At 45.1% G+C, this 27,992-nt stretch overlaps 1 protein-coding gene across 13 annotated transcripts in view; it reads left to right on the forward strand.

Moving 5' to 3' along the window:
- Positions 1-27,992, forward strand: part of RBFOX2 (RNA binding fox-1 homolog 2) — a 170,640-nt gene that overhangs the window by 58,654 nt on the left and 83,994 nt on the right. Inside the window, exon 1 of one of the 13 annotated variants that reach the window (XM_084206588.1) lies at positions 21,079-21,256. The exons of 11 other annotated variants lie outside the window; for them this stretch is intronic. In XM_084206588.1, coding sequence (XP_084062714.1) covers positions 21,212-21,256 — 45 coding nt within the window. In that variant the 5' untranslated portion in view covers positions 21,079-21,211. Of the gene's footprint in view, positions 1-21,078; positions 21,257-25,570; positions 25,781-27,992 lie in introns of those variants that run through there. One more of the 13 variants, XM_084206589.1, reaches the window with a different exon arrangement.

The following is a 27,992-nucleotide window of genomic DNA, read 5'->3' on the forward strand; positions in this document are numbered from 1 at the left end:
AAAATTAGTGAATTTTTGCTATCTAGATATATCTTTCCCTTCTCAGTACAGGTTACACTATTGGAGAATCTCCTCCTTGGACCTTTCAGGGATTTTTTCCTCTGTGCCCATTTATGTTTCTGCTTTAAGCTCTTTTTATCCTGGCAAGCTACATAACCTTTAGCGGTAAGAACAAGGAGCCTCAACTGACAGATCTGGTTTGGTGTGGGGTTTGTTGTGCCTCCGCTGTGCCAGTTTCTTGCTTCCCTGCTCACAGGTTCCCCTCTGCCTCTCATTCTCTTCTTGTTGCCTGTGCTATCTTTTTTTCTATTCTGTGCCTCTTGTCCTTGGGATGTCAGGACTTCAGTAGATGCATGGAGATTTGTACTGAGTCATTCCTTAATTCAATGCATGAAGCTACATTAATGCAATGTTAAATTTGAGGTTTTAAATATGCAAGTCCTGAAATCCAGAATTAAGATTCCCACAGCAACCATAATGTTTCTCCCCCAGCCCCCCATCCCCCAGGGGTGCATGTTACAGAATTATCTTCTTTGAAGAGATTGTGCAATCTTGAGTGCTGTCAGGTTTGACAAACAGTGAAATGAAAAGGAGAATGCACCTTCCTCTGCAGCTGTGGTATGGTGTGGATACTGAACCTAGACATACAGGCTACCTGCAACATCACAGTCCCTGATTATAATGCTGTCCATGGAATGGAGTGGTGGTGTAGCCTTGGTTCAGTCTGACATTCCTGCTTGCTGAACTGTATTCCCTCGGGTGAAACTTGTTGCAGGATGCTCTTAAATATTTGAGAGCCTTGTAGACTGCAGGAGATTGTGGGTTCTGGAGAGCTGGAGAGTAGGAAACTTAAAATATCTGTTGTGATGACCTAATGCTTGGCATTGTGAGCAAAGTGAAGGCAGCAGACTATCTATGCCATTAAATATCAAGAGAGACTATTTATCTTAACACTTTCGTTGTGTAGGATGCAGCTGTATAAAGTCTTTCTACGGCAGAGATGGTGTCATAGTCTTTCTGATGTTGCAAACCATTTGAGTGCATTGTCGGTGTTGCAACTTAAGGTGGGTGTTCGCCTTATGTAGAGGAGGTGCATATAGGAGTTCTGTTTTCTCAAGCAAGTGTTTTGTTTGTGGGGGACCATCTAACTGTAGTTTTGTCTCTTCTCACACTCATCCCCATTTTGTGTGCAGCTGTCTGGGCTCTTGAATTGCTGAAGAGGGCTCCTAGTCATAAGTTCTCTAAATGGGATATGGGTAATTTGGGCTGTGAAGGCAAGAGGGTCTTTGTGCTGAGGGCGATCAGGAGTGACAACACAGGGGCAGGTGTGCTGGTGACAGCCAGGAGCAGAGTGGTTTGAAGGTGGTAAAAGCATTAAACCCTTTACTGGATTAGAAAGACCGATTTTTTTTCATTTATGAGCAGATGAATCTTTGTGTACTGTGAGTCATGAGATATAATCTAGAGTCATTTCATTCCAAGTATTTTCTAAAGAGCATGATGTGTTCTGAGAGTTACATGTATGAATGTTGCCTTGTTGGAGGTCTGTTGTTACAAAAAAAGGTTGAAAGGAAGGGGCAGCAGCCCTATGAAGCAATTTATCAATCATCCTTCTCCTGTGCTCAAAGACAGCTGAAACTATCAAAGGCAGGAGGGACCAAGGTAAGGGAGGTCCATGCTGTTGCTAGGCTTCCGGTAGGAAAGCACCGGATTCATTGCTCTGTTTATAGTGGGTATGGATAATTTCCTCATTTCTCGCAGCCGTGTACAGAGTACATGCTGAGTGTTTGTTAGAGGGCTGGCTGCCTCTTGCAATGAGAAATTATTTCTTTCTCTAGTGTCCTATGAAAGTGAAGATCTTACCTAGACCCACTAATTACCATATAGCAGGAATAGTGCTAGTAAGCTTGCCAAGCTCATTTTGACTTTTTTTTGTTGGCTTTCTTCCTGACCTGTCTTTTACTTGCCTTTTTGTCACTTAAAAGTCTCTCTTTGCATTCACTGGAATAATTTTTCCCTCTAGGCTCCGAGCTCATCAGCTTTACCACCAAGGGATTGGAAACCCAACTCTGCTGCCAAACTTGAGTCTTAGCAACGAGCTCTTCCTCACGCCAGGTCTTTCTATTATTTGTTTGGTCTTTTTTCATGAGGTAGCTACTGCCAGTGAAAAGTATGGACATAATGGCATGCGTTTGAGAGCAGCAAAACAAGTGGCTGTCCAGGAAAAACTGCCTCCCTGCTCTCTTCTGGTACGAACCCTGGGGCAGCTCTTGCTGGGGAAGTCTAGCTGTGCCTCTAGGTCTTTGGCTGGAACCTGTTTGGTAGGCATGGCTAATGAACGTCAGCCATCACCCAAAGCTCTGACAGGAGGGAGAGCGCAGGTGCTGCGTGTGAAAGGTGTGCGCGTGGCGTGGGCACTGCTGAGAGAGGTGGAGATGGAGTTGCCTCTGGGAGACTGTGGCTGTGAGGACGTAGAAGGGTTTTCCTGAATGAACGTTAGAGGTCAGGTCTGGGTGAATTTCTGTGAGTATGTTAAAAGACATTTTGTGTTACTATAAACACTCATTTTTGGATTCTTGCTCTGGAGCAGAAAAGCCCTGGAAAATCATAAAATGGAGCTCATGCGAAAATCCTCGAGCTAGTAGCCTGTAAGCTGATTCCCCAGCCTGCAAGTCCCCGTGGTGCCATGCTGTGGCATGCATGCGTAGCAGCTTGAATCCAGAAGTAATATAGTTATGTTTGTCCAGCACTGCAGCTGAGATAATGAGTTCTGCTGCTCGATAAGGTTTATTAGCTTTGGTGCAGCACCTCATGAACATGGTTATACTGCTTCCACACTCGAGCTGCTCTGTGCACAGCTGGGTTGGGGATGTCTGCATTGCGTTCCTCTGGGGCTTTGTGAGACAAAGCAACTTGCATCTATTTGCATCTAGGGTTTTATACACTCTTTGGAGATTTAGGAAACAGGGAAAGAAGAGTGTATGAAAGAGATTATATAATGTGGACTGCCTGTGTTATTAGAGGACTAGAGCTGATAATCCAGGTGCTCTTTTCCAATTCTGTGTTCCTGCAAGCCTGTAATCGTGGAAGATGCCAAGGTCACTACTGAGACTAGAAAGCCCTGTGCAGTTCAAAAAGAGAAGCCATTTCAAATTTAGGTACCCGCTTCAGAAGATGAAGATTCAGGATCAGGATGCACTGTTCTGTAGGCTGCAGTGATTTTATCCAGTTTTGTGTAAATCAGGTGTACAGCACATTGCCATCGTGTTCAGGAATTGCCTTCTCTGATGAATCTAAACAAAAGAATTAGGGGGATGTAGGCTTGCTTAGTTGGTGTATTTCTCCAGTGACTCTTCTGCCTAGCTGCTGTATTCCCACCTATCCAAACAGTGGTGAGCACAGGGGACTCTGTTTGCTGTAAGCCTGTCCAAGTCTTGGAAGACTGACAGGGGCTGGGTCCTGTTTAAGTTAGTTTTTCACAAAACAACCTGTTTATCTTGGAAGGAAGAGAATAAACTGTAAGAGAATAAGGAGAGAATAAACCTCAGCCTTTGTGATTTCCAGCTGAAAGCTTGAGGAAGAGTGAAGATAATAGCAATTTGAGACTGAACATCTGTGTTTCCTGCACTTCCCATGGTGCTTATTTGCTAATCTTAATTCCATTTGTGACGGAACTTTACTGTTTTCACAGAATCACAGAATTCTTAAGCTTGGAAAGGACCTCTGGAGATCATCTAATCCAATCCCCCTGCCAATGCAGAATGACTTATAGTAGGTGACATAGAAACATGCCCAGATGATTCTGAATGTCTCCAGCGAGGAAGACTCCGTGACTATCCTGAGCAGCCTGTTCCAATGTTCTGCCACTCTCAGTGTTCTTATTCATGCTGAGGTGAAACTTCTAGTGTTTTAGTTTGTGGCCACTGCTCCTCAGCTGTCGCTGGGCACCACCAGAAAGAGTCTGGCAACAACTTCTTGGCACCCACCTTTAAGATATTTCAATTCATTAATGAGATCCTCTCTCAGTTGTCTCTTCTTCAGACTAAACAGGCACAGCTCCTGAAGTCTCCTCCTATGAGATGGTCCAGACCCTGCATCATCTTTGTGGCATCTACTGAACCCTCTGTGGTATTACTTTGTGGTACAGCACTCCAGGTGGCCTCACTAGGGCCAGGTAGGAGGGGGAGGATCAGCTCCCTTGACCTGCTGGCCACAGTTTTTCTGATGTACCTCAGGGTACCGCTGGCCCTCCTGGCTGTCAGGGCACACTGCTGATGGTCAGGTTGCCATCCAAAAGTCCCAGGTCTTTCCCTGCAGAACTGGTGTCTAGTAGGTCCTGTACTGGCACTTGGGTTTATTCCTCCCCAGGTACAGGACCCTAATTGTTGAACCTCATTAGGTTTCTCTCCACCTAGCTTTTCAGTCTATAAGAGCTGTCCTAACCCCCAAGGTAATGGCAATGTTATAGGAAAGGTCTCTGAGTGGACCTGAATTGGGGTGGCTTTTTGCCACAGCTCTAAGCAGTCACTAGGGTAGCAACTGTGTATGCTTAACTGTGCATGCTTAACCAAAAGTATGATTGGACAGCTTATGCAATTAGCTGGGAAAGATCCCTTCATAGTTCAGTGAGGGCTACTGGGTACAGCAGGAGCTTGAGTAATGTAGAGGGGTCAGAAAAAATGCTCTCTGTATGGAGTTGTCAGTTTGGAGAAGGAACTGCAGTCTGTATCTGCAGAACCACAGCTGTGGATGGTCCCCTGTACCCAAGGCAATGTGATTCACCCTGCAGCCATGCACTGGAGAGGCAAGCTGTGCTGGTGGGCCAGTACAGGTAGTTCCACACTGGAAGTGAAAACAGGCTTGCAGAAAATAAAGAAATCCACTGAGGATGTGCTTTGTGCCCTCTGGTGCTAAATTCTTTTGCTAAAAATGTTAAAGATTCCTCAAAGCTGTGAAGAAGCTTAAACAAGTAATTAAGTTTCCTTCGTCTGTCCCTTAAATTTAGGTTTCATTGTTCTCAGAGTCCTGTGTCTCATGACTAATATACTGCCTGCACAATGTGCTGGCTAATTTTTTACCAGATGGTTCTTGGGTCTGAAGCTGAATCCAGGGCGAAGCCAGTCAGTTTTTCTCCTGCCTCAAATGAAAGATGCTGTCCCCCACACAATGCTCTGATTGAATCTTGGACATAAGACAATAATGAAGTGAAAATATTTTGACCAGATGACAATTTTAAAAGATATTCTTAGGGATTATTATTCATGATATTTAAGGAGCTGGCATAGGATGATACTAGAACACTCCTCTGCATTTTTTTTATAATTTATAAATCATCTAGTGTTGAAACAAAGTTTAAATGCAGAAAAATGCTGGAATTCAAATATGTATACGTGGCTAGAGGATAGAAAATGTGCAGTGTGAACTGCCTGTTCCTATTTTTTCATGTTTCATTTTTGTTGTAATGGTTTTCTTTTTCATTCCACCCTCAATCATGATGGTGATCTCTCCTTGCATCCATTACATACCTTTTGGATGGAGAACCCTTGTGAGTAAAGACAAAACATCTCTCAGGAAGGTGCAGCATAAGTGGGGTGCATATCTCCATGGGGACCATCTCAGCAGCACTGCAGAGCAGATTTGCTCTGAGGCCTGTTGGATCCAGCAGTCATTCCAGCTATTTTCCCTCCTCCTCCCCCCAATTTATTACACTGGGATTTTGGCTGCTGCTTGAGTGAGGAGAAGCAGTGAATGGCGATTACTTTTTTTGGACCGACCAGCTGAAAAGGAGAAGCCCGTTCAGTGTAGATGAGGCTACTGACTGTGACATCTTTTAAGAAATGGGTGGTATTGGCATTTTTATATTTTACTGTTGGGGAAAATTTTCTTCTGCAGAAGAAGTTTGGGTGGAGTGTATACAGTGTGTGTGTAACTGCTGTTTCTAAACACCTTTTGGACTGAGAAGTGCTGTAGAAATATGAGATCCTTTAATGCTTTTTCCTTGCATAAGGAATGTTGCTCTTCAATGCAGCTGTTTAGCTGTTGCGAACAGGTGCGCAATAAACACCCCTTCCCTTTTCAACCAAGTGTGGTGGTGATGGATACCCTCTCATTTAAACATGCGTGGCTTTCTCTCCTACAAGAATTAAAAACTTTAAAAATAGCTTACATATCTAGAAAGAATATCTAGCCTTGTCCTGTTTCCCTCTTCCCCTCCCCCTTGTTACCAACTCAAATTACCGACAAGCACTGGAAATTTCGGGGCAGGGGAACAGAAGTGCAGCTGGCCTGCATGTGTTGCACCAGCTGTAATGCAAATGATACATGCTGAAAGAGGCTTTTCTCACTTTTGTAATTCTTGGATATTGTTGTGCAATGGGGACATGCGACAGTTTGTCTTAAATGTGTTTGCTGATATGTTCTGCAGAGTATACTGCATCCTTTGTTCCTTGCTGGCAAGAGACAATATCAAAATCCAATTGCCCGTTGGCAGCATGTCTGCTTGCAGCTGGGACTGTGCTCCTGCCTTCCCCATCCATCAGGCCTGGGGTGATCCCACCACACTTGATACCAGTTAATGCAGGGCTGTCCAGAAAACAGACTTTGGTAATTCCTAAGCTTTCTTGGCTTTTTGGACAATTTGTAACAAACCACAATATTTTTGTTCTTTATTTCTGGAACTGGCATTGCCTATTGCTCTTCTGCCTGAGAGAGTTAAAAGGGAAGTGCTTGGCTGCCTGTGCCCTGGTTGTTTGTGGGTACCAGTCAACTTTTCTGCTGCTTATCTGAAGCAGTAAAAATACAGGGGCTGGAGGTTCAGTTGTGTAAAAACAAAAGCTGATGTTGATTTAATCCCATTACACTGCGTTGATCTCTCAACCACTGGACTCTTAGTAGGATTCCAGCTTTAATCCTGTAAGGATCAATCTGGCCCATTGCTTTTCTGTCCTGATCCTAAATCCCCCTTTAATCTTGTTAATTATACCAGGCCTTTTTTGGTTTCATTTTTTTCCCCTTGTGTACCAGCAAAAGCACACAAAATCTTCGTGTTGCTTTCTCTGACCTGGTGTTTTTACCCTTTGCTCATCCTGTTGAGGAGCAAGGTTCTCCTGAAGGCTGGTTTCATCATTCATAGCAGTGCATTTGGTGATCTGGTCTGCTGCTGCTTCAATCTCCTGTGAGCTGTTTATGCTGTTGTGTTGAATCCCTCCTGGTTCTGTCAGGGGTTTTCTTTTTTTTCATCTGTTGTTTGATACTCTGCTGTCTGAAGGGGGTGGGGAATCGTGGAACATGACAGCCACTTTGAAATTGCTTTCTTATGTTAAAGAAAAAGGGTTTTTGGAGCAGAATCCCATCATTGGAGGAGAAGACAACGTCAGGGAATAAGTAGCACTGCTCAGATGACGAGGCAAATGCTTTGAGAAGACTGGAACCTGTGTCAGGGCCTGGGTAGTCCCATGGCCCACAGATATATTCTGAAGGTCACAGAGAAATTCAGCAGCTTAAGTCAACCTCTTTATGCTTATGTGTGTTTGGGTGGCTTGAGGAGAGGAATAATGTGCATTTGGACTTGAGGCTCTTTATCTTCACATTGCACTGTCTGCAGGCCTCCAAACCCAGTGCTGCCTTTTCTGTGTAATGCACAAGGCCAATTTCTCACTGTGACAATCTGCTCCTGGCACTTGCAGTAGAAACTAGCAGTGCTTAATGTATTCATCTGTGTTATTTCCTATAGTGTAAAGAAGAAAACCAACTCAAAATTGCACCTACATTTGCTGTAACTCGATCAAGACCTGACAGATCATTTCTGGAACATGTCTGTGCTGGGATCTTGACTATTCTGCCAAATTTTATGCCTTTATTTTGCAGTGTTGCTCCCTTTCTCTCCCCTGTCCATGCTGCTCTGCCTCACCCTGCAGAAGCTTCTACTTTTCCAGCCTTTCAGCCAAATTCTGATTTCCCACCACCTTGCCAGAGCACTATGAGGCTGATATCTCTCCTTGCCAGAATGCAGGCTGTAGGTGTGGGTCTGCCATAGAAGTAGCCAAGGTGATTTCCTTTTAAACCAAACAGAGGGGAAATGAGGTTGGGATCACAGAGGATGAGCTCTATGGATGCGTTTATTCCAACTGAAACAGCCCTTGTGCTTAGTTTTTGAAAAACACTTACAGCCCTGACAAGGAAGTAACAATTGCTGTTAAGGAAATATGGGCATTTTCCTGGCACTTCCAGGGTTAAGGAAATTGTAGAGGGGTGACATGGTGACAGTGTTCCCTATTTTTGTGTGTTGCCAGTAGCGAGAAGAGGGAAACTTTGATTTCTAATCCGCTTTGGAGGAGGCTCCGTATCAGGGCTGCACAGAAACATCCAGTCAAGCAGCTCCTTTATCATAAAGGGGATTTTAATTAAAACTGTTCTTGCATCATGAGCGAAATGAGCGTCAGTGCCAGCCAGCCCTGTACTGGGCATTTATCTCCTTCAAACCACATTACCAGTAATTGCTGCATTAAATCAAAGTCGAGGGAGATTACAGGTCTGAATTGGGCAGGCGGCCGGTGCCAGCGTGGGGAGCTCCGTGCTGCCGAGCCGCTGATACGGGAACCCCCTCGGCCCCCCAGCTGGGGGTGAAGAGTCGGAGGACTGCTGGATCCCAAAGAGCCCTTCTCATTACAAGACAGGAATTTTTGTTATAACCTAGGAGGAGTGGCAGGCTGTATGCTTGGAGCATTTTAAGCTGCTGGTGTTTTTCTATTAACTTCCTTTAAAAACAAACAAAACCAATAACAAAACAAACCCTGTGGCATTGCCATCCAACTTCTGTCTTCTGTCTGGATCTACCACAGACGTTCCCTCTTGTTCGTCATCTGCTGCTTATTCCTGCCCTGAAACTTAAGAATAAATCACCTCTTGTTTAGATATATCCCTTTTTCTTCTCCTTGCCACAGCTCTGTTGTGGAGCTGCTAACTTGGTTCCTCTCTGTCCCAATATGAGAGGGCTTCTCCTCTTCTTCACCTCTCCCCCTGCTGAGGAGTTGTATCTGCCTTGACCTGTGGTTCCTTTGCTAACTATGGCTCATTGGTTCGTTTAATTATTTTTCTAGGTTTTTAAGCATTCTGTCATCTCTAGGTCTAGAGCAGCTGTTTCCCTTCTTCTTGTCCCTATACTTTAACCTTGGTCTTTCTAAAAAACATCTGATCATCCTAGCACTGGTGTTGCTTCCACTCTCCAAACTTCTGTCAGGGCAAGGCTGAGGAATGGCTGTGGCCACATGAGGTCTCAGGCATGTAGACTGGCTGAGGTAATTAGATCTGTGTGGGTATTCACTGAATTATCAAAATGTGACAGCTGGACTTTTGGTGGCTGTTATTACCTCTGTCCCATAATTACAAAGAGGGCAAGCCAGGAAGAGAATGTGAAGAAAACATGGGTGTTTTTCCTTTTGAAAAGTGACTGTCATTTTCTTTGTTTTTGCCTTGATGGTGGTTACACATTTTCCTGTTCTATTGCTGACAATCTTGGGGCATTTGGGTGGCAGTGATGGTTTTTCTTCTATTTGCCCAGAGGTGTTGGCAATCTGCCATTCTGAAATTTTTTTTCCTACAATGTTTGCACATCTACTGTGTTCCTATGCTGCAGAATAGGGTCTGATTCTCAGCGCTGTACTGAGAAGCTGGTAATGTATGTAAAGGATGATGCTGCAGCTGGATCTCCCTGCTAAAACAGGTTGCACGCTGTTGAGCTGCATTAGAATTTTAAGATTCACACAAGTTTCTCCAAAGCTGTCTAGTTCAGAGCAGTTGCAGGAGTGTGCCTACTGTGCCCCTTCAGAGCTTGAAGTTGCTGCTTTTGCTTCATTACAATGTGAGCTTGAGATGCAGCTTAAGTATTGCCCTACTTTAACTCTGGCCTATGCATGAATCTCTAGCCTGAGATAAGTGGTTCTTTTAAATTCATGCTAAGAGACCTGTAAAGCTGCAGAGGCTGAAGGTTGAGTGCTGCTGATATCCCAGCTGATAATGCAGAGGGGTTGCAGTTCATTTTTGCCTTAGCAGTCCTGTTACCACGAAGTGAGAGTAGTCCTACTGCAGAGTAACTGGAGAGTGGTGCAGAGAACATGAGCCAAGTTTTTGGTGGAGATTTCTTGATAGTGAGAGAAGGCAGAGATAGAGATTTTCAGGGAGCCAGGAAACCATTTGTATGGTGTGGTTTTGGGACAGGGAATGCAGACAGTGTGGCAGATGAGGGTGAGTGATTTTTTTTTTTTTTGGGGGTAGAGGTCACAGAAAGCTGATGGAAGAGCAGGTATCTTGATTGTGCAGATAGTGGAACCAGAACAAGTCCTCAGTGGTTGTTGTCTAGGGATTTCAGTTGCTGTGGCCTGTTTTAGAACTTGCTTGGAGTTTAAACTAGCCTGCAGGAAAGGGCTTTGGACTGAGCCGCGTCAGCCTTTATTCTGTTCTTCTGGCTCTTGGGGAGAAGTGTGGGTGGCAGTTATCTTACGTGCCCATGGCAGACCTCTGTGCCCATGTCCTGGAACTCTGTGTGAGAATGAAAGGATTTACAGACTTTTTCTCTCTCCTGCTTTCTTAAAACTAGATAGGTTTCAAAAATCCCAGTCAAAATGTAGCTGTTTGCTGCCTTTTACTATTTTTGTCTTAGTCTGAGACAGAAAGTGATGTGAAGACTACTTCTTGCCTCTGAGCTGGCATAGTCTTAACATACCTCTTTCTGTTCTCCACCACAGCCTTATACTTCTCCACAGAAAGCACTGGAGAAGGGACACAGCAATAACTAGCGCCTCTGCCTCCAGATGAGTAGTCCCTGGGGTCCCCCCCTACATTAAAGCATGACTTGCTGCTGTCACCATTCATTTAGCCTGTCTTGACTCTCCTCTTTCAGGGTAAACTGCATCATTTTTGCCAGACCTCAGCTTTGCATGCTATTTCTGGATCCCTTCTGTGCACTCAGCAAATGCACCAAACTCTTAACTGCAGCACTTCTGGTATTTTGCTCTTGAATCTCTTTTGAGTTCCCTGACTTTGGGATTTTTAATTTTTTTTCAACAGGAATGGGGAAAAAACAGGATTCATCATCTAGAGCTGAGCAGGTGGGCAAGATTTTGAACTGAGGCCTGCAGAAATTAATGGACAGATGTAATTCTACAATGGAATTACATTTGCAGATTTATGCTGAAAGTGTCATATTTTGTATATTGCTGTGCTGGAACTGTTTCCAGATGACTTCCTGAGATTTGTTTGGTGACCTGCTGTTGGGGCAGCTAAAGGTCCTGCTTGCATGATGTTCTCCAATTCCTCAGTTCCTCAGGAGTAATATAGTCTCAAACTCAGCTCTCACACATAGACAGTGCTGCCTGTTTATTTCTCTCTTACTTTGATTCAATTAAGAATTTTGTTTAGTATTTTTGATGTGTTTTGCCTCTTGCTTACACAGTTATGGGATGTGGGCAGCTGCTCTGCTATTCTTATTGCACCAAGCTGAGCAGGGAGTGCGTTGCTCATGTGTTGGAACAGCAGAATGCTGTCCCAGAAAACCTTTCCCCCAAATTCTGCTTTTGTTTGTGTAGCTGGGAAGCCATACCTCTCTAAAGTAGGGATAAATTTAAGTTCATACTAGCATAATTTATTGTGTGGCCACTTGTTAACTTGGAACAAGAGCCTTATTCTATTTTAGTTTGTCACGTGGAGGCAATTTGATAAGCTGGGAGGCGAGGTGGGGAGGAAAGTCCATACCAAAACAGTCTCTGCTAGGAAGCTGGTGCTCAGCTAGATGAGTAAGACACACAGCCATGTTCTGAAATGCTCTGCAATGGTTGATCGTGTTCTCCCTTCACCCCAGGCAAAGGCGGGGTAGAACGTGTTGGCTCAAACCCTTGTTGGAAGTGGCTTATCCCGTGAGCCGTTTGCTGGGATGGATTGGGAATGCATGTGGCATTTCCAGCAGCCCCACGTGGCCGCTTGCTGGTGGGTCTGAGGTAATGGCAGAACTGTGCTTACACTGCACAAGTCGTCAGTGTGGTCCAGCCCTAGTTTGTGATTCATTCAATTAAAAATACTTGGTGAGAGTATGTCTGATACTACCATCTGGTGACTTTTAATAATATTTATTCTTAGGAAGGTGGCTCTTTAATTAAGGAATTAACCTTAATTTTTGTAGGCTTAGCATAGATCTGAAGAAATGCTCAGACTTAAGCTGCTCTATTTCTAGAAGAGTCAAATCTTTCTTTTTTGGATCTCCCTGTTGTCCCCTTAAGGATCAACTAATTGAACTGCTGCTGCTTGTTAAGTGAAAAACCAGGTGGGACTGTGAGAGACAGAATGGGCAAAGCTTTTCACTGACTGATGTCCTGTAACAGCTTCTGAAGTGAAGGAAAACTGCCTGCACTCTATTCTTTTTGCTTCCTCTTTGTCCACTGCCCCCAAAGGAATATACAAAGGCAGTGTGGCTGTCATGTAATGTCTACACTATCAAGAGAAAACTCCTTGTCTTCTTTGATGTTGAAATTCTGCATCTGGACACCTTTTGGTTTCTCATGTAACGAGCAAAAAGCATTTTGATGGACATGTAGCATTACCAAGATCAGTGCATATATAAGTGGTCCCTGAAGAAAGCTGTGATACAATCACCTTCATTACCAAGTGTCTTAGCCCAGAAGTATACTTATTTGCTTCCTGAAGCAGTGCCAAGTATTTAGAATTCTCCTTAAACGAAGGCCCAGACCTAAAACACGGATAATTTTTTTCTGGGAAATCTGTGTATACTTTCTTTTCCCCCAGTTATACTGATACTGAGCCTTTGGTAATAAATAAAGTGATGGAGCCCACCTGGTTTTAGAAGCTTCTTTTGGACTTGCTGCATGTTATAGTCAGGTATTTTAGAGTTGTCTCAAGATTTTATAATTGAAACATGTTCTGTAATGCATGTAAAGCCCTGGATTGGGGTAGAAAGGAAAGCTGAAGTTGTGTCTTCTATATGCTGCTGGTGTATCAAAACTACTGGCACGTTTATTTTGCCGCTTAATCACTAATAGATTCTTGTGAGTTATTGTTCTGTTAAAGCTGCCTTGATGGGAGCCAGCTTGTTAGTGTTGCGAATAAAATCTCAGCTCTGGGAACACAGTTTTTTGACAGGGGATTTTTCAAACTTCAGATGAATGTTCATCACTGCCTTACATTTTTCCTTTGTAGTAATTTCAGAGGTAGACTTTGGGCAGTCTAACTCACCTGACTTAACCTGAGTCCTTGTCTGACAGCTTAAGTTATCTGGGCAGGATCTGTACTTCCAGCTTAAGGAAGACTCTGCCTACAGAAGTCTTAACTTTAGGATCAAGAGTGTTTGTCTGTCTCTCTTGACTGGTGTGACAAGTGTAGGCTGGAAGAGTTTGGTTTCTGGTTGAAGAAGATCCAGGCTTGTGATTTCATGAGTCCCCTTTGGTATATAGGTTTCTGGAGTTTGCTAATGTTACCATTCTACTGGATGGCTGTAAGAAAGCTGAACAAAACAAAAAGAGCCAATTGCCCAGCAGACAGAGGTCTTGCAAATATGCTCCTTGAGCAGACTGACTTTGTATTATTGTTCTGCCTTCTTTTTCCTTCTCCTTTCTTAAAGCAGGATTTGATGAGGCTTTGAAAATAAGTGGTAGTTAAGAAGAATTCTGACCTGTTCTCCTCTTATGTTGTGCATTTGTAGTTGTTTTTTAAAACTGTTCTAGTTTTCCAGTCTAGACAAACCATTAATATTTAACAGCTACGTGGAGATGATGCAGTGAGCACCCAAGGGCAGAAACAGGATGCAGGTATCTTATGTCCACAGTTTAGGGTGTGCATGGTTTCTGCCATTAAGCCACTTTAGATCAGTTTCAGTACTACTATGGAGCTTGGTTGGAGGATGTTTAGAGTGGGCAAACAACCTCTATCACTCTTAAGTAAATTGCCTTGCAAATGGAGAATGTGTGACAGAGAAAGATGGAAAAGGAGATCTCCGGCACTCGGAGGAGAAGAGACATGACCAGGAGCTATTTCAGAGCTCCAGTTTTATTAAGTAGTATCTTTGGAATTTTTCTCTCTCCCCTTTTTTTAAAATTGTGCGTTTTCCCCATGAGAACTGGATGTGTAATGACTGAAGTTCTGTTGTCCGCCTGAAGTATTTCTTTGGCAGAAGCAGCTGGTATGATGGGGCAATCCTTGCTGCTTTACATTTTTGCTCCTTTCTTTAGCTTTGGGTTCCTTAGGCCTTTTGCCAGAGGGCTTTTACTTTTCTTGGATTCAAAGTGTATTTTTGGTAATTTCATTTGTGCTAATGTGTTTTTGGACTATTAATCCTAATGAACATGAGGATTCACTAGCACTAACTAATCAGATAGTGTTTCAGGCAAGAAATGGCTCCTATGACTTTACCAACCCATTCAAATTCTTTCCTGTGATGTCCTTATTATGCTAATCCAACACACTTTGGTTTGCTGCTACTCGACATCCCCCAGAACTGCTGGTTTCATTCCTGCTTTAATGCATCTTGTTCCTGATCTGTGACATTTGCCTACTTAGTATGTTTCACTTGCAGAGAAGGCACTGGCTGGGTGCTGAGTTATTCACTCACCTGCATAGCTGATCTACCACCAAATCTTCTTGCTCTTGAGATCAGGGCATCTATGTAAAACTGGCAGGTTTCTGAAACGTGAGAAAAATCCATTTTCTGCAGTCACCCATGTGTTGTCATGTTTGCTTCTGCGTGCCATTTTTGAATATTGAGCTTTTCTGTGCGTGCTCTGCTTACATTTATGTTCTCCCCACTTGAATCTCTTATGATTCCAGGGTCAGAATAACACCTAGACCATAAGTAAGTTTTCTAGTCGTTGCTGATACTAAAACTGTGAAGAAAAAGGAAAATCACGCAGCTCTTTGAAAAACATTATGTCCATTCCAGCAAACAAGCAATAAATGTAGCCCTAGAGAGAGGAATGAGGACTTTCCAATTTAAATTCTCACCTGGAGTGAGCACAAGCCCCCTTTGTGCTCAGGGCATGGGACCTGCTTTGGTGCAAAATGAGAATCTCTTGCAGCTCTGTTGATGTAATCTTGGTGCTGTTTGTCTAACACTAGTATGAACTGGCTGAGCTGCTTGATCTGTTTAGCTGCTATGGAAATCAGTGCATACCCAGCCAGAAAATGCATCCTTGCTTGCTGGCATGTTTCCTACATTTACATCAGTCTTTAAAAAGCAGAGACATATTGTAAGCTGCTCATCAGATCCCTGATGACCCAGTTTAGCAGATGTAGTGATTGGCTAATTGTTAAAGATGCCATTTTTGGTGGGTGAGAGGAAGAGCATCAGCCAGGCTTCTAGCGATGAAGAGTTAGATTCAGCAGAGGTAAGAGCCCTTTAGTGGGAGTAACTAGATAAGGCTTGGATTAATTTGTCTGGAGACCAGAAAATTATGCAAAAGATTTATAAATGTAGTTCATAAAATGAAACTGTTGGTGTAATTTTTTAGTAAAAATCAATGTGGGGTAATGGTTATATATCATGGAAATATCTCAGATTCCATGCTGTATTACTGTGTCCCCACAGTACCACAGTTTTTAGCAATTAAAAAAAAAGGTGTTAAATGTCTGGAACTTCCATAGCTGCACTTCAAGCATCATGGGACTATGGCTATATTATGTTCTTATAGCTGTACTTGTAATTGTGACTTAGCATGCTTGCTATAAACTGTCTAAACAAAGCAGGCAAAGCAAAGCCCAGGGCTGTGGTCCTTGCATTTCCCAAAAATATTCCTCTGTCTCCAGACATCAAAGAGAGCAGTGCATGTGAGGCAAAGTATGGAGTTTTGAGAACCCAGGGAAAAACTTGTGTAATCTCTATACCTTGCTTAGTACACAGAAAAAGGGAAAATTAGGTGAATGCTGCTAGAGTGGCATGTAAAACAGTATCTCTAGGAAGAGTGATGGGTAGGTAGGAGCTGGAAAAAGCAAAATTAAAGGTTATTAAAAGAATAATAAAGATCAGCAGTAACTAGATGGGTGATAATTTGGAGAGTTGGGAGCTGTGTAATCAATAAATGCACAAACATCAGAGTGGTCTTTTTGTTTTTTGGTGGTTTTTAAAAATTTTTTTAATTTTAATTTTGGTAGACTCCTGGCATTCGAAATAATAATAGAAGAACCAGAGCTACTGGTACAGACCATGAAACTGAATATTATAGGGATAATTTCAATCTGCAAGAGCAGTAATCATGGCTTTAACATGCTTTCAAGATTATGTGGGGTTCAGAAAGGGTAGATGTAAAAGGTGATAGTCTGTATTGTATGCAGTAGACTGTAAAGAAGAAAGCAGAGTAATACTGATAATGTAGGATTTGTTTCTGGTCAAATTGATGTGGGGAAGAATGGTAAAAGAGGTCCCAGAGGAAGTACTGTGAGTCTGCTGTAATCCCTCATAGGATTGGATTCAGATAGAAACTTGAGGCTCAAAAATTATACTATTCCCAGTACCATTAGAGAGTTAAATATTACTATGAGAAACTTAAATTTCTCAGATGCATCTTGGAGAACAAATGCTGCTAATATTCATCAGATGAAAAGATTTTGTCATTGTAGCATCATCACCTGTTGTTGACATAGTGAGTGGATTATTGGTGCTATGACTTCCACAGGAAAACAAGCTGTTTGGGAGCCTCTATCTCCCCACCTTTGGATGGGATGATCATGATATAAGCTTTGATCCATGAAGCAATATATTTAATGAAGTCAGTGCAGCCCTGAATGGTGTGGTTTGGGGTTGGTGGGCTTTTTTTTTTTGATTGGTTGGAATGTTTTTTTAATTTCTTTTTCGGAGGCACTTTGGACACAAATTAGTGGTGGTATATGTAAAGGGGAAAATTCTTTAAGAAGAAACTTTAGCCTAACCTTATAAAGGCTGTTAGGTGAAAAAAGAAGCAAATTTACAAAAGATAATTTATCAGCAGAGGTTGCTGTGCCTTTAAAATCAGTAGGGATGAAATAAGAACTGCCAAAAATCAGGCTGAATTAAACCTTAAAAGTGTTGCTAAGGAAATGGGTGACAGTTTCTCAAAATACAATTAGAGAGAAGGGAGGAGGTGGGGCCACTTAGTGTTGAGAATAGGGTAGTTAATGAGGATGCTCTTGTGGTCGAAGAATTGAACCAGTCTTTGTTGTTTTAAGTAGAGCTGGTCTTGGGAGCAAGGGCAGTATTGGTAATGGGCATGAACCCGTAAATGCAACCACACTGGACATTTCAAAGATCTTAGTTAGTGCAGGTAGGCTGGGCTGGGAAGCAGGGTTGCCTGGGGGAGGGGGGTGCCTATTCCTGAGAGTGAAAGAACTGGTTCATGCAGTTGCAGATCTGATAGAAGTTTTAATGTATCAAATAGGTGTGCTGTCATATGTTTGGAGAACAGGAAGTGGAATAGACCTATTGCTGGTGGGGAGTGATCTGAGTAAATACAGACCTAACCTCAGCTACATGCTGGCACACAAATATTAATTAAAGGCTTTGATAAGAATAAAGAATGTGATAAAAGGCAACACAAATCCATTAAAACTGGTTGTGCCTTATCAGCCTGTCTGTTTTTAAGATAACCAGTTTTCTTACCTTGGTAATGTGTGTTTTACATAGTGGGATGACATCTCTTCCTGTAGACAGGTTCTACAGCATCTGATGTGGTGCAGCTGAGGAAAGTAGTAATGAGACTAGAGAAGATGCAGTTTAGTGCTGGAAATGTGAAACAGAGCTGATGTTGCTCTGGGTGATATCTTTAAAAATAAAGATGAGCACAGGCTAGATCAGGTGCAAGAACATGCTTCTAGAGGTTGGGGAATAGCCAGCCTGTCATGTGACAGAAGACTGGAACAGCTGCTTGTTTGGATGGTTAGAGAGGGATACATGAGGAAGGTTAATTGTAAGGGAAGGAGAGAATACAGCTAAGCTGTAGGACAGTACTGGCACAAAAACAAAGGAAAGACAGAAATTGCTCAGGAATAGCATTAAGCTGGAGAACACAAATCCCAGATATTCTAGAGCAGCCCCTTGGCTGTGGCAGTGTAGCTGTAAAACTCAACTCTAAGATGCAATGTGATAAATTTTATGAAAAGTTAAGATGATGTTGTATGATAGCAGTTGATCAGATTCTGTGTGTCAGGAGATCTTTTCCAGTCTTCATATTTCTGTAAATTTAAAATGATTCATATATGTAAGCATTTGCAGGAACAAGGCTATGATTTTATAGCACTTACCTTACCTAACTTGTGTTACTGGAAATGCATGGGCATAGTAGGTTGCATGGTAATGTAGCTGGACTATTATCCCATAACAGAATTATGGAGTGCAGCACCCTCTTATATTTGACTAATATTTGTTGAAAGTCAGTGTGCAGTAGTAAACCAGCCCCTGTGGCCAGTCTTGCAGGAAGTTCAGTAGTTTATTACTGGTCAGTAAAGTCCTGCTCTGTGCACCTTGGCATATATGAGTTTAAAACTAGCTTTTGTCATTTAATTACCCGAGGGATGCAAGAAGTGTGATGCTTTTTTAACAAAGTATCACGCAAATATTTTAGTGCTGGTTAAGTCAGTGTTTAAGTTTGCATCAAAAACTTGCATGGCAGTTTTATTGGATCTGTAGTTAAAACAGCAGAGGAGCTTAGGTGATGCTCCCCTTCCTTGTTTTGTTTTGCCCATTTGATGGGTATTTATAGATAGGAAGATATCTCTGCTAGGATTTGGAAATGTTTTATTCCCCTGAGGCCTGGTTGGAAATGACAAGAACTGGATTGTGAAATAAATGTAAGGTTTTTAACTTAGTTAGGGATTTGGTTTTAAAACCTGGGGCAGTAATATGAAGTAGCAAAAACAGGCTGTGGAAGAGTCTTCGGGTTTGTATAAATTAATGCCTTTTCATAAAAAGATTTTATTGGAGATACTAAATTGCTTGAGTGCATAGTAATGAGCTATGCAAAAGAATGAAGGCCAGGCACCTTCTGAACATGTAGTTACAGAAAAGAGAAGGAAATAAAGAAGTATTGGTCGTTCAGAGGAAACCAGATTCTATCTGTGCCCCCAGGCAGGGCAGGCAGGGAGTGCTGAGAAGTAGCCAAAAAGCCCTCTGGTGAGGTGGAAGGGGCATAATAGTGAGCCCCAGAAAGCTGTTTTGGGTCTGTTTGGGGTGAAATAAATTGGCCAAAGGCAGAATGAGATGGAAGTTCATTGTGGGAGCCTCATCTCTTTTCCCCAGTGAAGAGATCTAGAAACATAGCTGCTTTCCCATTTATGGGCAACTAATTTCTTTGTCTGTGCAAATCTTCACACAGAAACAATGGCTATAGAAACTTTTATTTATTTATTTATTTATTTAAGATGTAGAAAATGTCATGCTTTATACTCCCCAAATTGGTCATGCTCCTTTTGTAAGGAAGGAGCAGCCCTGTGCCTCTAGGAAAGATGATGAGAGGGGGCGACAGCTGCTGTGAGCACTCACCCAGCTCATAGCTGTCCTTTCCTGAGGCTCTCAGAAAGAAAGGGCAGTGGGAGCAGAGGATGAGCCAAGAGCTGTCCTGCTGGCCAGAGCGGGTCAGAGGGCTGTGAATTAGGCACCCCTTACCTGAATGAGAAAGGTTTGCACATGCAAATTGTACTAGATAATGATCCACATATTTAACTCCTGAAGAAAGGTAAATCTCAAGTTTAACTCTTTCTGAGGGGGAGGAAATTATGAGGGACAATAGAAAGGCAGCTGCTCTAGAGCTAGGCTGAGGGAGGCAGTTTAGTGGCGCACAGCAGCACTACATAAAAGTTAAAGATTAGAAATGCAAAAACCCCCTGACTTTATGCATTTAAAATGGTGTGTGGGGGGGAAATTTGGCTAGCCCTTCTTGGGTTTGATCACTGTAGCATGTTTATTTTTGAAACCTCAGAGGGAGGGTTTTTTTCCCTGCTATCCTTTGGAAGAAAGTGGGAATCTTTTGTGGGCTTAGGCTCTTAACTCTTTGAGAGCCCAGGTTTGGTCCAGTGTCCACCCATCACTACAAAAATCTTGGTGTATGTTTTTTTGTAGTGATGGGTGAAGCCTCATGCAATTTGTTGTGGGAGATCAGGCCCCCTCGGTGCTCCCCCTGGCCATGGTGTATGTTTTAAGAATCAGCAGCGGGCCCTCGGATGTCTGGTAACGTGGCTGGCATGTGAGGCTGCTGGGGTGAGCCTGCTGGCCGAGCAGCTCCCCATCTGTCCCCGTCGGTCAGGGAGCAGATTCCTCCCTGGGAATGAGGAGGGTGAGCTTCCTAAAATGGGCACAACAACTGGTCCTGCCCAGTCTTGCCCCCTTCTCCCTGCTGCTCACCGTCCCATGTGACGTGAGTTAATCCCCCTCGCCGCCCCCAGTTTGACTGGAGCAGCTGAGGGGGACAACCCACCTGCCCAAGGCTGGGACAGTGGGGGCCATTCCAGAGCCCAGCTCCCCCTGCCAGCCTCGGTTCCGGCAGCTGTCCCTGCTTGCCTCAGCTCAGGAGGGAGGGAGAAGCGTTAAATGATACGGGCACACGCTCCCTTGTGAAAGAGATCCCTTCAGTTTGAGATATTAGTGTGGCTTCTCCCCTCTCCCTCCCTCCTTCCCTGACACCAAAGGGTTTTACTATGCTAATCCCAGCACCTGTCCCTGCAGAGGACAGCAAGAAGGGTATGGTGGTGGGGGAGGAACAGTCCCATATGTTTTTCCCTGTCCTGGATTGGGAGTGTTCCCTCTGACGCACCTAGAGCCCAGAACATATGCTCTTTTCAGATCCTAAATGCTGTTTGCTTCCTCCTATCCCTGGCAGCAGTGGCTGCAAAGATCCTGTGTCCCCCTCTTCCTGGCAGTTGCTCTGTTTGCTGCCCGGGAATCGCAGGACACTCCTCAGTCGAGGCTTGCAGGGCCGTTTTCAGTAGAGGATTTCTAATTTTAGGAGCCTCCGCTGCCTATGGTTGAGCGCTGCCTTGCTGGATCCCAGAAGAGAGGGGCTGAGCTGTGCCGAGCCAGGCAGCTCCTTTTTATTTTCAGCTGAGCTAGTGTCAACCTGAGTGGCCCCAGAGGCCCGAGCCAAGCACTGCGCAGGGCTGCCAGAGTCCTTCCCACAAGGCTGAAAGACGGAGACTCGGATTTGAAGCTTCCAGTCCTGTGTTCATTTGGCCTTTAGCTGGAGGATCTTTGGCTATGTATGGTGTGTATTGTATGGATTACCAATACCCAGTCGTCCAGGTAAGCAAAAGGACAGTGGTGACTTTAAAGAGTTTTGTTCTCTATGTTGTTTGGACAAAACTGGAGCTTACATGCTGGTTTTGTAGAAGGACACTGCTTCCAAGCGGGGCTTCTTGTGTCCCAGGCCTCTGCCCAGAGACTCTGCAGATAGCTTTGAATCTCCTGCACCTGAGCAGTACCATTTGATACTTTTTAACTCCAAGATTTGTCTTGTTTGGGACTTGTGTATTCTGGTTCACATTTCTTGCCTTTTTCTTTGATCATTTGTTTGTTTGTAGGGGACGTTGAACTGACAGCAGTGCTGTGCCTGCAAACTGGCGTGTTGTTGTGTGTCTCACTGCGTTGTCGGGGCACGTGTGACCTGTATGTGTGACTGCAGCCTGTCCCACAGGGATGGATGCTCAGCCACCCAGAGCAGCTCCTCACCTATTCTCCTCCTCCCTCCTCCAAAATCACCCACAAAACCTCCAACAAAATCTCATTTTTGCTTTTGGAGTGCATAGAGGAGGATGTGTAGGGTGAAGGGAACGGGTGGGTTTGAGAGCAGTGCTCGGGGCTGGGCGAAGTCTGTATTGCAGCCTCTGCTGGGGGAGGGGGCTATATTTGGAGCACACGTGACATTTGCTGGCCCAGTGTGTGGAGTCTTGGAGAAGACAGAGGCTGTGTGGGTCAGGCTCAAATACTTTTGGAGCCAAGTGAAAGATGATGTTCTCTAGTCAGTCCTTGGCTATTCAATGTCAGCACTCCATGTCCTTACAAGCACCAGGTTTATCCAGAAAATGTGAAATGTAGACCAGCAGTTCAAGATTATCTACGGTGAGATACATCAGATAGCCACTAAATGGTATTTTGTTAGGTTACCTTGTATCGGGGGTTTTATTACCCAGATGAATAGAATTCACCAGCAGAAGTGTGTCTTTTGGTTGTTAAGATTTGTTCCTGATAAATTGGTTCTTTGCACTTGAAACTCTCTTTTTCTTCCCTCTGGCCTTGGTCCAGCTGGCAGGTTTGCTCCATCTAAACTTGAGCCAGCACAGAAATGCAGGTAATGGGATGTTAAAATTGAAGGCTATGCTTGCTTTCCACCCTTAGTAGCAAAGAGTGGTAAATAATATAGCCAAAAAAAAAAAAAAAAAAAAAAGGGACAACATATCCTGAAACTTTCTGAAAGCAAAGTGTTTGTGGACTCCTCCTCTTCCTAGTTCCATGATTTCTATGATGGTTAAACTAACCCAAGCATTTAAGAGTGTACATGTAGACTGCTTAGTCAAACTAGTCAAACTAGAGGTTAGTTCTTCATCTGTGCTCTCATCAGTGTGATTTCAGTGGCCTTGTCCTTTGGCCTGCTGCATAAACATCCTTCTCCAGCTTCTTTTCCATTAGAGTTTGAATGATAGGAGCTAACCAGAAACCATCATGTACATCTGTGTGAACACAGAAGAGAATAAAAAAGTGTTGCAGACATGCTCAGGTGGGAGCAAGAAGCTTTGCCTGGCATGATGAGGATTGTGTGCCCTGGCACTGCAGAGAGAGACTGGTTAAATTTGCCCATAGTTATTTCAAAACGTTACTTCTACAGCACAGTAACAAAGTTTTGATGCATATGTGCCCGTGATGTATGAGAAACCATAAGAACTCATAAGTATTGGCATCTAGAGCTGTTCTGAATATATTGCTTTTTGAATAAATGCAGTAAGTAGGAAGGGGTGATCTCGTGGCTCTGAGCTGTGTGTTCTTTAGGCTTCCAGCCTTCAGCTCTGCTTGTGCTTCTCTGTTCTTTTCGGCAGCAAGATTTGCAGTTTGAGTTTTGGTTTTGCTTAGTAGAGGGTGGCAAACTGTCATGGTAAATTCAAGAGTGGTTCCATGATTCTCACATAGGAGAAGCTAAGTGGAAGTCCGCCAAATTATTCTGCTTGGCCATGACACAACATCTGAACCCCCATGCTTCAGTGAGGAAAGATGAATTGCACAGATTCACCAATTTTTTGTAGGCCTTTTTCGTTATCAGATGTTGCTCTTCTGCTCCAGTGAGACAGCAAAGATCTCAAGTGTTGCCAGGTCTGGTCATGTTTTGCATGGTGTGTTTTAAGCTTTTGAAACTCTGTAGCAGATATTCCCTTCAGCTGGTTTTGCAGCAGTGGGGACCCTTGCAGATTTGTGTTTCTTGTTGCCTGAGCACATCCACTGAAAATTGGGTGTTTTCTCTTGCTCAACAGGAGCAAAGGTGGATATATTCCAAGCATGGGGAAGGAGATGCTTTCTGGCCCACAGTGGAGATGAAAGAGGGATAGCAGCAGCACATTGCACTGAAGGGAATTCCCACTCTGCTGGCACATGAGCAAGGCAGATGTACCAACTGGGTGGTGGGAGGCAGTGCAAGGGAAGGTTCAGTGCATCGTTAGGCATCTCATTTTCCTTAGAAGACTCTTTCTGATGGCAAGTATTTCTGGAGGTTCCTCAGGTGAAGGCCAAAGTGGAGTAGAAATGATGCTATTCTGGTTAACAGTAGTGGGATGATGTCCAGAAGGTCTGTGCTACAGCCCTAGATCAGGGACTAGAAGGTGCTACCTCATGGCACAGACAAGACCAAGTGAACACAACAGTTAAAGTACTTAAGCGGAGAGAATAAGGAGATTATCCTGAGTGATTTGCAGAGGTCTGATGAATGAGATGCACAATGCTGAAACCTGGTGCTTTGTCATGTCAAAGGTTTAAGGAGGTCACTGTGTTTTTTGCTGTGTTTAAATGGTATTTACACTTGGCCTAGAACTGTGCTCCAGAATCTCAGGTTTGTAATGGTGGGGGGGGGGGAAACCGAATCCACTACTTTTCCTGGTTTTGCAACATTGCATGTAAATATTGTAACTTGGAAGTTACCAGAGAGGATGAGATAACGGAAAAACGTGGACTCTGACTCAGAGACCTGTGGGCTGCAGCCATGGAGGCTGGCTCCCTCCCAGAGGATCCCACACCTTGGTTTGGTCGTGTTGGGTGGCTGGCCCATGGCTCTCTGCCTCCATGTGCTGGTGGCATGTAAGGGCTTCTGGTGTCTTGGTCTCCTGCTTTTCACAGCAGAGGAGAGACTGGCTGTGACACATGCTCCTGCTGGCCTGCTGAATGAGGAGAGAAAGGGCAGGGGAAGGGAAGGAAAGGAAGAAGGGATGGAGCCAGAGGTCAGTTTGCAGTGAATGAAACTGGGGAACTAAAAAGCATGGTAGATCAGTATGGGCTGCCTGGAGAGCAGTGCTGTAGCAGAAGCCCATGAAGCAAAACCACCGAGCTTTTTTTTCTTTTTTCCCATGTAAATTATAACTGGGCATATTCATGCAAAGAACACATGGGGATTCAAGGTGTTATTGCACCGTAATTTAGCAAGAAAGCAGCTAAAGCCTGAGGAGTCTCTTGAGTACCCGGTGTCAAGAAGAGATAGATCAGAAGCACAACTTGCCTGAGCTGGTTTTATCTCTGCGTCATGAGCACTGGAGCATCAGTACAGTCTTCTTGTCTAAGTGTGGGGTTGGCAGACCCGCGCTCAGCCCTGTCCGTGGGTTTCCATGGGTGCAATGTTGGGAAAAATCAATCTGAGCATCTCAGATCCCGTTTGGCAAATGGGGTAGCAGTGCATCACTCTGTTTTACGGGGTCGCTGAGAGAACAGATGCTGTCAACCGTGGCGTGCTCAGGTGCTCAGGGCCAGATGCTTGCTGAAGATAAATGGGAGGGAAAAAAGCAAGCTGGGAAGGAGTCCAGCGGTCTCCAGGTTTTATGATGATAGAAATGCAGATCCTGGCACGGATACTGCTTCCGGTTCAGCCAACACACCGTGTAACCCACGCGTTCTCTCTTTTGTGGCAGAAGGGAGGTCTGTGCAAAACTGACAGCTATCTCTCCAGCATCCTCCAGCCGGGAGATGCTTTCTCCCGCCTGCTGAGGTCCAGGCGGGGGAGGCCTGTGGCGCTGGAATGGTAGGTGTGGAGGAGCTCGGGCCGGCCGTGAGGTTCTGCCGGCCGGGACCGGCGCTGCACGGGGCCGCCACCTTCGCTTTTGTTTCCAGCTCGCGTTTGCGCCTTCGCCGAGCCTCCTGGATCCCGGGGAGCAGTGGGGAGTCCCGGCGGGCAGCCGAGGGAGCGCCTCGCTGGGGCGGGGGCTGGCCGGGCCGTGCCGAGCCCAGCCGGGCGGGGCGAGGCGGGGCGCGGCGGGGGCGGCCCCGGCTCGCATTAATTACCTTCGGCATTCGGGGCGGTGCTTCCCGCAGCCATCTGGCTGAGCCGGGGGGGCGGCAGGGGGGGAGGGAGGGGGAAGAAGGGGAGGAACACGGGAGAAGAAAGAGAGGAAAAAGGGCTCGGGGAGCACCGCGCCGGCGAGGCAGCGCAGCGCAGGCAGCCGCCGCCGCCGCCCGCCTCCACGGGGCTGCTGCTTTTTTTATTTCGTTTTATTTTTTCTATTTTTTGTAAATTTTCCCTCTCCCGTGCGGCCGGCCTCTCCCCCATTTTGGTTTATGGAGAAAAAGAAAATGGTAACTCAGGTAAGGGTGGCGGGAGGGCCGGGCTCCGGCGGCTGCCCGCCCGGCTTTGTCTGGGCGGGGAGCGGGGCGCCCGGCGCGGTGCGGAGCGGTGCGGGAGGGAGCCGCGCCGCGCCGGCACCCGCGGTGGGAGCGTTGGGGAAGGGGTTCCTGCGCTCCCCCTGCCCGGAGCAGCCTCGCAGTGCCCTCTAGAGAGAGCGGTGCGTGAGGGGCACGGGTTGCCCCTGCTTCGAGTTAGGCTAAACCCGTCTTTGAAGAGCCGGTCCCGAAGGTGTACGGCTTCCCCGCCGCTTCTCCATCCGGCTGCCGGTCACCGCGGGGGTCGGGAAGCCCTTGTAGGTAGCTGTAGGCGTGGGGCTGCCCATGTCTTCCCGGGGGAAAGCGGCTGACGTTTCCTGAGGAGCGCGCCCAGCTGCCAGGGCCATCGCGCATCCACCGCAAAGGGTTTTCGTCGGACAGTGCTCGCCTTTTAAGGCTACTGTATGCTTTTGGATTTTGAATTTTTTTTTTTTTTTCCTGGCATGGCATATGCAACTCGCCACCGGAGGGAGCGGGCAGAGGGAGGGAGGAGTAGGAAAGCGGCATCGTGGAGCTGGAATCCTTTGGAGTTAGGCATTATATAATGTCCCCGCAGTGCCTTGCAGAGCTGGAAACCTTTGGGAGATATTCCCAAAGGGGGTGGAATGAAGGACTCTCAGGAAGAACTTTTCTTCAAATCTGGGTTTCACGAGTGCTTTTTTTCTGTACAGCTTTGCAGGTCTTTAGATGCATACTGCCTTTTTGGCTTTCCTTAGCTCTGGCTGAAGCCCCCTTCACTAGCTGCTGCCGAGATCCTGCATGTCCCACTACAAGGGGCATCTCTTTCACTGGTGCCTAACTCAGAATGAATCTGCTGCGAGAAGTGACACCCACTTTGACCCTTTCCCTCTCTCATCTCGCATTGATTGTCAGTGGCTGAAAAATAGGTCTCTGTCCACTCTAAAGGTACCTTCCCAGGCTTCCAAGCCCCACCTTCTGCTTCTGCTGTTTAGTCCCTTCCATTAGAGAGTCCTTTTTATCTGGACCAAGGCTTTCTGTTCTGAGACAGAAGAGCTCTGCAGAAATCTCGTGGGGCTTTCTGTACCTATATTTAGTTTAGCAAGTGATGCTGGAAAGCTGTGTCTCTGCAGTCAGCATCCATTTGTGTTTTGCTGTGTGCTCAGAGTGTGCCTGGTCAGATGGAGGTGTGTGCCCTTAAGCTGCAGGTGTGCTTGTTTCAGAGTTGTTCTGCACAGCCTTGTGTTGCAATGTGCTTTCAGCCACAGCCGTTATGCTGTCCTAGAGCCCATGTCTGTGCAGTGCAGAAAGGTGCCTGGGTCAGCAGGACCCAGGCTTGGGGATGTGCAGAGCTGAGAAGGATGAGATCCCACTGGGGCATTGGCTGAAACAGGGGCGGGTATAAACTCATTTAAACGTTTAGGATATCCTGATAGACTTCAGGCAAATCTGTCTTCCACAGAAACTCTTAATTTATAGATGTGGGGAAGGAGGTATCAAGACTGTGTGTTATTGTACTTTTTGACCTTGAATTACGATTGTCTTATGAGTACCTACTATTTAGTATAGGTTTTCAGGATTTGCATTGTGTATTTACATGCTGAGATGCTGGAGAAGATGCATATTAAAAAAACAGTAGGAGAGAAGAACTCGGACTGTGTTTCAGTTGGGAATCCAGATGAATGGTGGGATAGCCCTCGTACGCAGAGTTGAGGAAGACGGCACAGGTGAATTCGGCTCTAGCAGAGTGCTGCCTTCTCTCAGGGGGATCATTTGGCTGCTAGGCTGGTCCTTAGCAGTCACTGCAGCTTTGGCCAAGTGTGGGGCTGAAGGAGCGTGGCACATTCAAGACAATATCCCCAGCCACGTTATTCTTATTCGACAGTTTTGTCTGAAGCAGTGGAGTGCCATTACTTAAACCTGTGAACTTGCTTCCTTGGGGCTCTGTCTCATTTATGAAAAGTAAATATTGTTGGTATGTTAAGCTGGTAATTGCCACTGAATGAATTCAGCATTGCTACAGTCTTGCTCTGTTTAGTTCAGTCTCTAGAAAACATTGCCTACCTAGTCTGAGTTCTCTTGCATTGTAAGGAGCAAGCTTGCTGTCTTCCTTGGAGATCTGGGAGATGAGCTTCTGCATAGGCATGACAAGCTGATAGCACAGAATAAATATGAGTGT

Source organism: Fringilla coelebs, assembly GCF_963513975.1.
Source record: "Fringilla coelebs genome assembly, chromosome: 5".
In the NCBI taxonomy this organism is placed as follows: Eukaryota; Metazoa; Chordata; class Aves; order Passeriformes; family Fringillidae; genus Fringilla; species Fringilla coelebs.